The sequence below is a fragment of the Apium graveolens genome, chromosome 4 (assembly GCF_009905375.1).
Source record: "Apium graveolens cultivar Ventura chromosome 4, ASM990537v1, whole genome shotgun sequence".
In the NCBI taxonomy this organism is placed as follows: Eukaryota; Viridiplantae; Streptophyta; class Magnoliopsida; order Apiales; family Apiaceae; genus Apium; species Apium graveolens.
In genome coordinates this window covers 301,085,639-301,098,837 of record NC_133650.1, presented here as the reverse complement: position 1 = coordinate 301,098,837, position 13,199 = coordinate 301,085,639, and the positions used below count along the sequence as shown (strand labels likewise).

At 34.3% G+C, this 13,199-nt stretch overlaps 2 protein-coding genes across 2 annotated transcripts; one reads left to right on the top strand and one right to left on the bottom strand.

Moving 5' to 3' along the window:
* The first annotated feature begins 270 nt into the window (after window positions 1-270).
* LOC141721407 (cyclin-dependent kinase C-1-like) lies at window positions 271-6,093 on the top strand. Its single transcript, XM_074524332.1, has 12 exons — window positions 271-552; window positions 1,605-1,686; window positions 1,797-1,887; window positions 1,988-2,017; window positions 2,209-2,321; window positions 2,401-2,473; window positions 2,559-2,679; window positions 2,783-2,900; window positions 4,600-4,739; window positions 4,817-4,874; window positions 4,960-5,030; window positions 5,219-6,093. The coding sequence occupies exons 1-12, from the start codon at window positions 443-445 to the stop codon at window positions 5,742-5,744; spliced, it is 1,533 nt and encodes a 510-aa protein (XP_074380433.1). The 5' UTR covers window positions 271-442; the 3' UTR covers window positions 5,745-6,093.
* A 723-nt stretch (window positions 6,094-6,816) lies between these two features.
* Window positions 6,817-11,815, bottom strand: LOC141721405 (putative mitochondrial adenine nucleotide transporter BTL3). Its single transcript, XM_074524331.1, has 5 exons — window positions 11,657-11,815; window positions 11,018-11,481; window positions 10,126-10,429; window positions 8,634-9,101; window positions 6,817-7,294 (listed from the first exon to the last, which is right to left on the bottom strand). The coding sequence occupies exons 2-5, from the start codon at window positions 11,455-11,457 to the stop codon at window positions 7,223-7,225; spliced, it is 1,284 nt and encodes a 427-aa protein (XP_074380432.1). The 5' UTR covers window positions 11,458-11,481; window positions 11,657-11,815; the 3' UTR covers window positions 6,817-7,222.
* Window positions 11,816-13,199: the final 1,384 nt, after the last annotated feature.

The following is a 13,199-nucleotide window of genomic DNA, read 5'->3' as shown; positions in this document are numbered from 1 at the left end:
TACGAACAGAGCCAGGTTTAAGTGAAATTAATTATCTATCTACACATCCGACCAAAAAAAAATCTATTTACACAAACTACTTTAAAATAACAAAACACAATCCAAACAATATTATTGCATAAAATAATTAATATCAATACATATAAAAATATAACTAAAACATGACATTAATTGAAAATTTAAAAAACAATTATTACAATAAAAACAAAAACATAAATTATCAAAGCAAGTAAATAAATAATAATAACATTAATAAAAATATCAAAGCAAACCCGACCCTTTTACATTGAAGTGGGCAAACGTTACGCCATACAGAACCCTCATATCCATCTTCATCATCATCAATCTTTCTTGTTTTAAAACCCCCAATCGTTCTTGTTTTAATTTAAACACTTTTAAACTCAATTGAGTTCTTTGTTAACATACATATATTTATATAAAGATGGGTGCAGCGGGTTATGGGCAGCTTAATTTGGAGGAATCGCCATCATGGGGTTCTCGAAACATCGATTGTTTCGAAAAATTGGAACAGATCGGTGAAGGCACTTATGGGTATTTTTCCTTTTTTCCCCCTTTTGCCCTTTCTTGATTTTCTTGTTTTTCTATATTTATTTGTTTGCTTTTGTTCTTAATTTGTGTCCCAAGATTTGATTTTTATTTAAAGGATGTTCAATTAAGAGTAGTTTAGTATATATTACTCATGTTTTTGATAGTTTTATAGTGATTGAAGTATGTATGATGTTGAATTCTCGAAGAATCTTTAGAACCAGTGATGGTTCTTTCTAGTTTAGGAGAGCAGTACTAGGTTTTAGATATTCTACAGACCTTAGGTCTTGGTCTTGGTGGTTCAATATGATAATTTCGCTGGATTATTAGTCTACCATTCTGGATTCAAGTTTACCCTTTGTTTAACCCTATACCTTCTTTTTTAAAATTAGGCAAATGCCAAAATGTATTTATTTCAAAACCAAAAGGGGTCATTTTGAAAAGAACGATAAACTTAGTGGCTGATGATGGTCGTAATGAAGTATGAAGTGTATACACGTGAGGAGCTTGGCGATTTGATAAGATAACGGGCCATATCTTAGGAAAATTTAAGAAATCTAAGGTTTAGGAAAGACAGTTAATGACTTGGGGGAAAACAATAAATGAGGAAAATTCCTAACGGAATGACGTGATTTTAGGGAAAGCAACTTTAATTCAAATATTGGTTGGCAGAAGAAAACTTAAATTCGGATATTTTGGCTGAAACGCTTGTCTTGCTAGATATTTTTTTAATGCAAGGGCTATAATTGCAGGGCACCAAAACAAATGCACTGTATTCATTTCAAGTTTCATTGTGCTGTACGATCCTTCTTTGATTATTCTGCAAAGACATGTGGTAGCTTATTGAATAGGCATGCCAATCGCACATATACATGACTGCATGTGTATTTCTATTTTGTAATTAGAATTCTACTAATGTTTCTAGACGTGTGATACTACAAACAATCTCAGCTCTGAATGCTTGCCACAGAAAATAAATGCCTGTGAAAATCACTTCTGTTGTATTGACGATAAAAAATTTGTTCTGTGTTTGTAATTTGTGTGATTCTGCTTCGCAGTCAAGTCTACATGGCCAGAGACATTAAAACAGGAGAAATTGTTGCTTTGAAGAAAATTCGAATGGACAACGAGAAGGAAGGGGTATTGTTATTTTTTAGCAATAGTTTGTTATCAGATAAATTATCTGGTAGTAGTTATATCTGCTGAAGCTGTCTGAATTAAAAATCTTACATTATTGCTCATTGCTGAAGTTTCCCATCACTGCAATCCGTGAAATTAAGATCCTGAAGAAGTTGCAACATGAAAATGTCATAAGGTTAAAAGAGATAGTGACATCCACAGGTACACACTTACTAATGATATATACAAATGCGATATTTACACTTGAGCTTGACTTTTTATTTGGTATTCTTCGTTAACAATATAATTGGATTCTTGTCAGGTCCTGAGGCGGATGAACAAGCAAAGCCAGGTTATTACAATTTTGCGTTCCATTTCCCTTTTTCGAGACTAAATCTTTTTTTTACCACTACCATCAATACTCCAGTTTTCAATTTTAGTGATATAAAATGATTAATTTTATATTGCCCTGATTGTTTTGTATTATTGTTCTTTTGACATGTGAATGCCTGACACTATTTATTAATGCATTTTAAAATATAGACGGTGACAACAAGTACAAAGGAAACATTTACATGGTTTTTGAGTACATGGACCATGACCTAACTGGGCTTGCTGATCGTCCTGGACTGAGGTTTACAATCCCCCAGATCAAGGTAATGTAAGATAGATATATTCAAATGGTGACATGTCTATATTTGTGACATTGAACTTGCTGGTAACTTGTGTCTGCAGTGCTATATGAAGCAATTACTAACAGGACTTCATTATTGTCACGTCAATCAAGTACTCCATAGGGATATTAAAGGTGATTGTTAGGCGAACATGTATTATCATTTTTCGAAGTTAATTATCTGTACAAAAAGTTCTGTGTCTAAGATCGGGTTTTCTAGGTTCGAACCTTCTTATTGACAACGAGGGAAATTTAAAGCTTGCCGATTTTGGACTCGCTCGGTCATTTTCCAATGATCACAATGGAAATCTCACAAATCGTGTCATAACTCTGTGGTATAGGTAAATCCTTGAACAAGATTTTTATATTCATTGGGGTTATGCTAACTCGTGATGTCTATTGTTGGTTTGAATCATTCGATTAAGTATTCTTTGTATGGAACAGACCTCCTGAGTTGCTTCTTGGTGTTACCAAGTATGGTCCTGCTGTTGACTTGTGGTCAGTTGGATGTATTTTTGCGGAGCTTCTACAAGGGAAACCAGTTTTACCTGGGAAAGCAGAGGTTAGCTTGTCATAACTTGGAGTGTATATCTATATGGTTGGTGGAAATATTCTCAATATTTGACTCGGTCTTTTACTACACCCTTGAAAGGTTAAATCTAATTCTTATGCATCTAAGGTAGTTGACGTCCAGAATAGGGAGTTTAAATTTTCTTCTATCTGTTATGTTGAGTTGTCCTAAGTGCCATAAAAGTATATAAATAATAACAATTGTAAATATCGTAGTCTGATTTCGTATAAAATTTATTAAATCTGCAAAAAAAAAAATGTTGAGAAAGTGAATATTATAAATGCAACAGAACTGGCTATAAATATTTCGTTAGTAATCATGGGTCAGTAACCAGTATAAATCTGCCAATGATTTACTTTGTTGGAAGATTAACTTAGTAACACAGGCAGAAATATCTCCCTGTCCTTTGTGGATAGGTGAATACTTATGATATATTTTTAATATAATATCTAGACCCATATAGTCCTATTAACAACCCTGCTCGGACCATTGTGGAAAGTGAACTAATTATGGTCTGAGACTTATTTTAAAGAGCTCTAAAATAAACTTATTTTAATCAAGGAGATTTTTGATTGTAGAGTACATGTAAATAGTTAGATTTTGATAGAGTTGCAACAGGGATATAACAATTTCAATTTTCGTCCAAGAGTTTGGAGACGATCTGGGAACTGAAGGACTTGAGATTCTTGTGAATAAGTAGCTGAGTTTCATAGCGTGAGAGGAAGCAATCAGCTTGGAAATCTTATGGCATAATTACAATACTTGCATTATTAAAAATCGTTTAGCTTTTAATTTATTTTTTAACTTTCAAAACTCTATTATTTCCATGTGGTTATAAGTTCTTTTTTAGATTAAATTTCCAATGTTTTCACTGATTTAAGTTAAGGTTAATTTTAAAAATCAAATACATGTTTCTACTAAAGTTAAAACACTTTTCTTGCATACTCCTAGTAGAAGATTAAAAAATAAGTTAAAATTAATATAAAAAAAAGTAACATTACCTATATAATATTTAATATATAAGTGAAAAGAAAGGACTGGATTGCACTTTGTTGGCCTCTAATTTTTTTTTTTGTACTTTAATGGCTAAATTAAAAAGTAGCCAATGTGATGGCTAGATTTACTTTTTTAAAGCATGTTAGTAGCTCTACCTGTTTGCCTTCAAAATTCAAATAAAAAAATTAGAATTATTGTAAATGTATTGACTAACGAGGATAATATAAGTTAAAAAAAATTAAGTAGCCCATGTGATCGCTAAATTTACTTTTTAATGCATGTTAGTGCACCTCCTGTTGTTAAAATACAACTATTGATGTTAAATATATTATAAATGTATGGACGATATGAGGATAATAAGGTATTTTTACATAAGTTTATTTAATTTAATAATTAGTAAAAAAACCATGCATCTTGTGGGATATAAGCTTGTCTGCTGGGCTGTTTCCCTCTCGACTTTGGATCGTAGCTTATGATGTTCAAACCTGCTTATGGAGATTACACTGTTGACTGTCCCTCATCTAATGGTGTTGCATTTGACTCTTATTATCCCATATCTATAGCTCTAGCTAGGCAATAATTCTATAATCTATTGTATCACACTGTTACATAAGGGCAATGAACATGTACATTTCACCTTGTTTGTCATGCACTTCATAGAGTTGATTTGTACATTTCCATGCAATTACTGTAGCCTGAACAATTGAACAAGATATTCGAGCTCTGCGGAACACCTGATGAGATCAACTGGCCCGGAGTGTCTCGGACTCCATGGTATAACAAATTTAAACCAGCAAGGCCTATAAAAAGACGAGTTCGGGAGGCTTTTCGGCAGTTAAGTGAATCTAATTACTGTATAATTGGTCTTATGGAGAATTTTCAGGTACTATAACATTCTATGTGTCTTGCAGTTTTGACCGACATGCTCTTGATTTACTGGAGAAAATGCTGACCCTGGATCCGAGTCAGGTATAGCCCTGTTTGGTTAATCTAATAGATATATTAAGCATATATTTATTATTTGTTCCTTATTGTCTCACCTTAACTTGTGTAGAGAATTTCTGCTAAAGATGCGCTTGATGCTGAATATTTCTGGACGGACCCCTTGCCCTGTGATCCTAAAAGGTAACCTTATGCATTAGTTAGATATTTTTACGAATCGTATATATAACATCTTCATATTTAGGTAAATGCTTTTTTTATAAGTTCAGCGTAGATGATTCTGGGAAGTTCAGTGTTGAAAGTATAGTTATTGACTTTGGGCCTTTTCTCCTTTTCTGGACTCTGACAATTTTTCTGATATGTTTTGTCAGTCTACCTAAATATGAGTCCTCACACGAGTTCCAGACAAAGAAAAAACGACAGCAGCAGCGACAAATTGACGAAAATGCCAAGAGGCAGAAATTGCAGCACCCACAGCAACATTCTCGGTTAGCTCCCCAAATGCAACCGGGACAAGCACATGCTCCGCAATGGAACGGTCCTAACCATCACATGAACAATTCCCAGCCTCCGCTGTCCACTGGACCTGGTCATCATCATTATGGAAAGCCTCGAGGTCCTCCTGGAGGGCCGAGTCGTTACCCTCCTGGTGGGAACCCTGCTGGAGGTTATTATGCGGATCGCGGGAGCCAAGGTGGTGGTTATGGTAGTGGGCCATATCCAACTCAAGGGAGAGGACCAGCAGGAGCTGCCTCTGGTTCTCGAGGAGCCTCTGGTGGCTATGGTGTCGGCCATCCAAACTATAATCAAGGTGGTCAATATGGAGGTTCCGGTTCAGGAAGAGGCTCAAATTCAATGCCAGGAAACAATCGCAATCAGCCATATGGCTGGCAATGAATATGTGTACTTGCGTAACTTGGTTAATGAGTACTTGTCCGAAAGAAAAGGAGGACAATCCTTTCTGAAATGAACGATATTATGAGGACATTTGGACATGTATAGTCGTTAAAGACTTCGAGCTTTTGTATTGAAGTGAAGATGGTTGTTCAGTAGCAATGTTATGTCTTGGTCTTGAGACACTTGCATTCTTTCCGAGATTTTTATGGCAACTTGTGTTTAAATTCCCTGTGGCTAAGACTTGGCCCGGATGCTTTCTTTGTGTTTAGAAACTTAGATGTCATCAGCTTCAATGGAGTGTGGTGGGAATGTTTGAAATTTATATATGTTAAATTGTTTCGCAATATAATTTTAGGTTGGTTCGTTATATTTTACAAATTAAATGTCTTGTTTATTCTGTTTTACAGTTTCTCTGACATTCTTTCTATGATAGCAGGTGCATTTCATTTTATTTTAAATTTTGTTGTAGTAGTATATTTGAATTGAAAAAATGTTTGAGGTCCATTTTTTTAACAAAATGGATCCGAAATGTCATGCGGAGTGTTAGAACAATTGAATAAGATGACTGTTTCATATTTCGTAAATATAACTGGCTTAAAGATCATCTCACCATTTACATAAATGTAAAAAATAAAATTGGTCTCAACTCTCATGTAATTTGAGAATTAATTTTGAGCGCCTTTGACATAGATATAAAAAATAAAATCTACAGTGGGCCTCGTGATTTGAGAAATAATGTTGGTATACTAGGCGCCAACTTTTACCAAGCACACTACTGACATTATCATTTTGTTTGGCTAGGATGAATGAAAATGAAATGAAATTTAAACCGTAATATGTATATTTGTTCATAATTTTCATTCTTTCATCAATTCCATTTGTATCATCCTAAACTAAAGTTCCAATACCCCATTTTGAAAAGCAATGCTCCATTCCTTACCATACCTATTTTGTTCACAATTTTTATCATAATAAATTTGCACCTTTTTTTTCTCAAATCATCCCTCCAACCTCTAATGTTCTCATTAAATCTATTTATTCCATTCCATTCTCCCCAACGAAACACAACATATTTCTTTCACGTCAATAGTTGAAGTAAATGGAGCTCAGAAAATATGAATCCTTCCTGTAACACAGGTGAACAAGCTTTCAGGATCAGGACAGTGACTTCTTAGAATTGGCTAAAATTGGTCCAGATACAAGGATAAATTGTGCATGCACTGCCAACTAAAGTTTGATATTTTAACTAGAGTCGGATTTTCCCAAAAACATTAGACACCTTTCAGCTGAGATTCATTTAAACCACACGTTAACCTAGATTAAATTACGTCTAATAAAATTCCTAAGATAGCCCATCTGAAAGCAAAAAGATTATGTTATGTTGAAAAGTTGATTTGTATAGAACCATGGATGACTGGACCAGGGCGCCTCACATCAAACAAGCTCAATCTTCATCACACTAATAAAATGTATGTTGACTATGACTCCACTTTAAGAACCACCTTCATGAACTCGTACACCAGGTAACTAATGGCAGCTGATGGTAAAACCTGTGCAAAAATTTTCAGAAAAAAAACATCAATATTCCCAATTTCTAGACAGAGGGAAAGGAAAATGAAAAAAAACAAAGCTTCTTTGATTGCCTTTCATACTGTGTTCACGGATATAATTAAAGGAGAAAAACATTTCCCTTCCAAACCTTTCCTTACAGAAGCAGGAAGCTTTGGAAAGAAGAAACCTACAGGCTTATAATTTTTTTACAATTCATTCCAAAATGTGCGTCGCTATCATTTCAACATATTCGTCAAACCATTTATATTCGTACTTCCATTTTCCCCGAATTACTTTCTTAACTTAAATTCGAAATTTTTAATATTGAAAAAAATCACTTCACTAAAATACAATTACATTTCAATCACATCCTTGTCTAAAATAACCGAATCCTAAACTACATTCTGGAATGTGCTAAATATTCGTCTTGTGTTACGTCCTCAAATCAAATAGAGTGCTACTGCAACCCCACGTGACATATTAGAATGGTTAAAGAGAAAAAACTTCACAAACATTTCATTTGATTATTTGGGATAAGTTTCTAGGGTATGCTGATTATAAAATTTTCCTTGGTATCTTATTGTATATTAAAGTCAATCTAGCTTTTTATAGCTCCTTTTTCTGCACTTTCTGTAAATAAACAATTTCGTACTTTTTCCAAGTTGCTAAGCTCAGTGTGCTTCTAGTGACATTCTTTATGAACTAAATCTTCATTGTCATTAGGAGGAAGAAAAAGTAGTCATCCTACAAGGGTGGTGATATTTCTTACTCAAGTAACCTGAGCCAACATTTCTTGTTCCTTCTAGTCATTTACCTAACCTGAACTTGTTTTATATCACAAGCAAATATAGGAGGTAATGTTTTATTTTAGCACATATAGTGGAAGAAGTACAGAGGGATACAGAGAGAACTTGGCTTAGGTGATTCGATACGAAACCAAGTAAACATTGACTTGATGCCTATACAAGAATACATTGTGATTCACGATGCTATTCATGCTAAATATAGCCACCTTAATTCTAAAAAGAGAACATCGAGAACTGGTGATTTTCATAGTTATACAAAATTTAATTTTTTTTGTTTTGCATAAAATCAGCAATTTTTTACCGAATTCAAAATTTCAACTTATCAAAAAATAACCAGTTTCAACTACAATATTCACCAGTTCTCACCCTTCTCATTTTAAGAAGTTCTCATTAGAGCGCGACCCTATATTTATATATATATATATATCAAATAAACTATATTAGTTTTCAATAAAGTTATACATGTAAGCAATTTTACAATCAAATATGCTACCATGATGTACTTAAAATCATCACAAGATTCATTTATTACCTGTAGTAAGCTGGGAGTCAATCCTGCATAAAGTGCAGGAATCCCGCCTTGCTCCATTATTTTGGCACAGGTAGCTACTGCACTCATCTTTGTTTCCCTGACTTGCATCTGAAGCTGTCTTCTCACAACTTCAAACGGGTATGTAGCAGCCTCCGCACATGCTCCAGCAATTGCCCCATACATTAGTGTCCTGATTGGACCCAACTCCAGTTGTTCAAAAGCATTTAGTTCCTGACCTGGTTGCTGCATATGTTGAATTCTTTGTCTCCCTTCAGGTGAACGTAGATAAGCCGACTTCAATATGTCATAAACTCCATAAAATACAGCACCTGACGGTGCCATGCTTACTATGGAAGGTCCTAGACCTTTGTATAAAGAGAAGAATCCTTCAGTCTGTATCATGTGGCGGAAAGCACCAATCACACCACCCAAGGCTTCGCCCCCAGGAGCTACCATCTTTGTTCTGATCTGAATGTTGTTAAGATTAGGAAGTCATGTCAAAAGATGATTAAATAGGAAATACATATAAAAAATATATCTAATTTAAAATAAAAATAGGGTATGCTTCCTGTATGATAATTGCAACATAAGGCAAACAGACTAAAACAATTCAGTAACTTAAAATATTAAACTTGACATCTATGGATAGAAAAAAATTCCTAAACATAACTGGCTAGGTGACAACCCCACTGGAACCTGGATACATTCTTATAATTCTAGCCTTTACAAGGTTTTACCAGAATTTGACAAACAATTTACCTCACTATAGTAATCCTAACTTCAAATTTTAGACTTTTATTAAGGATGCAAGCACTCCAAACTTTTTACCCCACTCCCGTCTAAAGCAGATTAATTTTCAAAGTTTTAATATAAACTTGAATATTAGAGACGTCATCGACTAATAATGAGTGAACTGCTAGACAGTGGCTGTAATTTACACTACTTTGGTGACTAAGTTTCAGTTGTTGCAAACCAGTCGCCAGAAATTGGCTATGCCTAATACTTCAGTGGCCACCAATCAAGCTTTTAATCACTAAATATTAATGTTTTGCTGAGAATTAGCACTTTCGAGTGCCACATGCAGAAAAATTATGCATGCCAATTTGATGTTTGAGTTCCTCCTAATATTGTATAAACAAGAAAAACTGGAAACCTATTTCATGTCTTAGCCTAAATTATCAACAGACTGGATGTACTTATTAGAAGGTAAGAAACAGGAGCCTAGTAGGCTAACGAGTAGGCAAGTGACTAGAAAGGAATTCCACTTAATGTCGTGAAGAAACTATAGACCTGACAAAATTATTATTGAAACTCCTCCTAGTGCATCCCTACATTCAAGGAGAAAATGAAAAGACAATTTCTATCTTCCATTTCTGTCCACACTACTCCAGTACCTCCCACGATAGCAATTTACGTTTGACAAAATAAAGGTAAAGTATAGTCACTGCATACAAAAATGAAAAGTTCTCCATTTTCTGTAAATTTGACATACTGTGTCCATGGGTATGCAGAGAACTGTTGCTGTAATTCCTGCAGCAGCGCCAGCAACAAACCTTTCAAAGTTTGTTGTTTCCTCGTTTCCTGTTATTCTGAGTAGTTCATTTCTGTATGTATCATAGGCGTAGAAGTTAATTGCCTTGAACGGAGCAGTGCGGAGGATATTGACAAAATTTCCTTTCCAAAATCCCCGCAAGCCTTGTGAAACTGCTATTGATTTGATAAGCTCAATAAGATTCTTCTGCTCACCCCGAACAATATACTCAAGCTTAAGTCTCTCAAGAGGAGCAACAAAAGTCCTAATACGACAATAATCAACGAATAAAGGTTATAGTGAGTCCATTGAAAAATCGAAAGTCGACAAAAACTAAATGAACCATTAATGGAATAACAATTGCGTCATAAACTAATTTGTCATAATGAGCAAAAGCAGTGACGAAAGATACAGATATAGGGATATCCGTACGCAATCATAGGTTCCCAAATATGTTTATTACTTTGTTTTTATATTAAATACTGAAAAAGAGAATGACAGACATGTTGAGCCTGTAGCATCCGCCTTACTCTTACACTCGTGTACGATAATCACTTAAAACAGTCTGGTCTGTCTGATAGTGATTCACAAAATCAAGCAAATTTCAACCTCTACTATAACTCTTTAAACAACAAGGTCATCTCGGGATGTAAAATTCATTGATCAAGCCATTTAACGAAAATACAACAGAATTTGCAACGAAAACTAAGTATTCCTGCAGGGCTCAAACACTCTTCAAAACACAACAAACTCCTCATATCGAAAAATAAACTACAGAAACATATAACAAACATTACAAAGTAATTGAAACATTACAGAAACATAAGCATTAGCGATTAGAATAAGTAATAACCTGGAAACCATAGCGGAAACAGCTCCAGACCAAAGATGCTTAGTAGTATTAAACGCACTCGCTCCCCCACTCAACTTAACCTTGTCTTTCTTCTTCTTGCTAACAATCTTATGCTCCTTATACTCCTCAACCACCTCAAACGACATCGTTTCATCCTCCGAATTACTATTAACATTATTATTATTATTGTTATTATCAGCGATATTCTTATATCTATTTCGACCAAACTCATCTTGATTACTATTCGCCTTGGAAGATGACAAAGTAACAGACATAAATCGGCCGGAGGAGAAAACCCGGTGATCTCTTCGGCGATCCCACGGAAACGAAACAACAGAATGTTCTAGAAACAATCCTCCTCCGGCGCTGCCATTTGTTTCGAAAACTGACGGTTCATCCGATGCGATCAAATCGTGAAACCAAATCTCCAGACCGCGCATACTGGACGTGCGTTACTGAGTGATCTAGGGTGAGTGATGAATGAAATGAAGTTAAATTGTTAAAACTAGTTGAGTTTGAGAGTAGGTTTAATAGAAACACAAAAGGTGTAATGAGAATAGTAAATTAAAAAAAAAAAAGAGGAATAATAATAAATTTAAGACATAAGTGAAGATGTGACAAGTAGTTAGGGATGCTTACATAAGATTAGCACATTGTAGGGGAAGGTGGTGGTGGTGAACACTCAAACACTTTGCTTGCACCGCCGCATTTCTTTATTTTGGAACAACCTAGACTACCTTGTTTGTGTTCGTGTTGTGTGTTGTTTATTTGTTTTTTTTTCTTTCTTTTTGTTTTGCTTTTTTTTGGGTGCGTGTGTTTGTTTTTTATTTCCTTACCTGGGTTTGTACCGGAAATTAATTACCTTCACTGATTTATCACCACCAATACAAATCACCTACTTCCTAGTTTGAAAAAAGAAAGAAAAATAGCACGGATTAGCGCGGTGCGGGTGGTACGGTTTTTTCCTCAAACCGTAAACCAAACCGCATATATGATTTGCTCAAATTTCCAAACCGCAACCGCACCGCGTACCCTCGAAAACCGCATAAACCACACCCCGAAAATGCGGTGCGGTGTGGTGCGGTTCACTGCGGTTTATACTTTACAAGTTAAAAAAATTAAATAAATACAAAACTTAAATTTAATCAAATTTCCGAAAATAGTTGTAGTCAATCAGGATGCAATATCTTAGTTCACTAGTATAAATACTTGGATTTTGGTTTTCCTAGTGAAGAAATACAAACAAGAGATTATTTAGTCTTCTTTTTATTTGTCAGAATATCGTGTGGTCCATTTGAATTACTTAATGAATTTAACATATAATTCTAACTCAATAAGAATGTTATGACCATCTGGTGAAATTCAGTTTAACTAAGAACATAAAATGGTTCTTTATATTACCCGATAGGAATATAAGTGTGTGCATATATATATATATATAATATATTAAATATTGCGGTGCGGTGCGATTTGAACCGCATTTCAAAAATTTAAAATCACAATCCGCACTGCACCGAGCGGTTTATTAAAAATTCAAACCGCAACCGCACCATGAAAATTAAAAATCGCATTTTGCATTGTGGTTTGGTGCGGTGCGGACGATTTTTGCGATCTGTGCGGTTTTCTGCTCACCCCTAAAAAATAGGGACAGATTTAAGTAAATTAATTTTATTTGCATCCATAATTACGATCTCAATCTTAAAAGAAACAAAATTAAGTGATAATAAATATAAATTTAACAAAATTTCATTTTAAAAATAGAACAAATATATTTTATTACCTTATCACTTACTTCTTTCCTTTTAACAAACTAAAACACAGTTCCCTTTCTTTAAATAATCGTATTAATTTGAGGTTATTAACAAAAATGCCAATAGTATACTGTGTTTGGTTAAGATTTATCGACTGAGAACGAATAAAATGAAATTTAAAATATAATATGTATGAATCTTAAAAACAATTATATTTGATCTATTTAATTCAAACAATTTAAATTATAATTCAACATTTTAATTTGGTGCAACAAAAATTCGGTGGTCCGGATTTTATTCTGATTTGAATATCATGGATTTTAAAGATCATGTCGGGTTTCATTATTTGAAAAATTGGACCGGCTCATACTTTTCTCTAAAATTTGAAGTTCTTTTTAAACAAGCGTGTCGGGCCAAAAAGGACTTTTGTT

What these genes read in the sequence shown, in the direction of transcription:
- LOC141721405 (XM_074524331.1), bottom strand. Translation starts at nt 11,457, where the DNA reads ATGCGCGGTCTGGAGATTTGGTTTCACGATTTGATCGCATCGGATGAA. An exon ending in GTTTCCGCTATGGTTTCCAG is followed by an intron (nt 10,430 to 11,017) that starts GTTATTACTTAT and finishes TTGTCGTATTAG; the next exon opens with GACTTTTGTTGCTCCTCTTG. An exon ending in TCTGCATACCCATGGACACA is followed by an intron (nt 9,102 to 10,125) that starts GTATGTCAAATT and finishes AACAACATTCAG; the next exon opens with ATCAGAACAAAGATGGTAGC.
- LOC141721407 (XM_074524332.1), top strand. Translation starts at nt 443, where the DNA reads ATGGGTGCAGCGGGTTATGGGCAGCTTAATTTGGAGGAATCGCCATCA. An exon ending in ACTCCATAGGGATATTAAAG is followed by an intron (nt 2,474 to 2,558) that starts GTGATTGTTAGG and finishes CGGGTTTTCTAG; the next exon opens with GTTCGAACCTTCTTATTGAC. An exon ending in TTGCCCTGTGATCCTAAAAG is followed by an intron (nt 5,031 to 5,218) that starts GTAACCTTATGC and finishes ATGTTTTGTCAG; the next exon opens with TCTACCTAAATATGAGTCCT.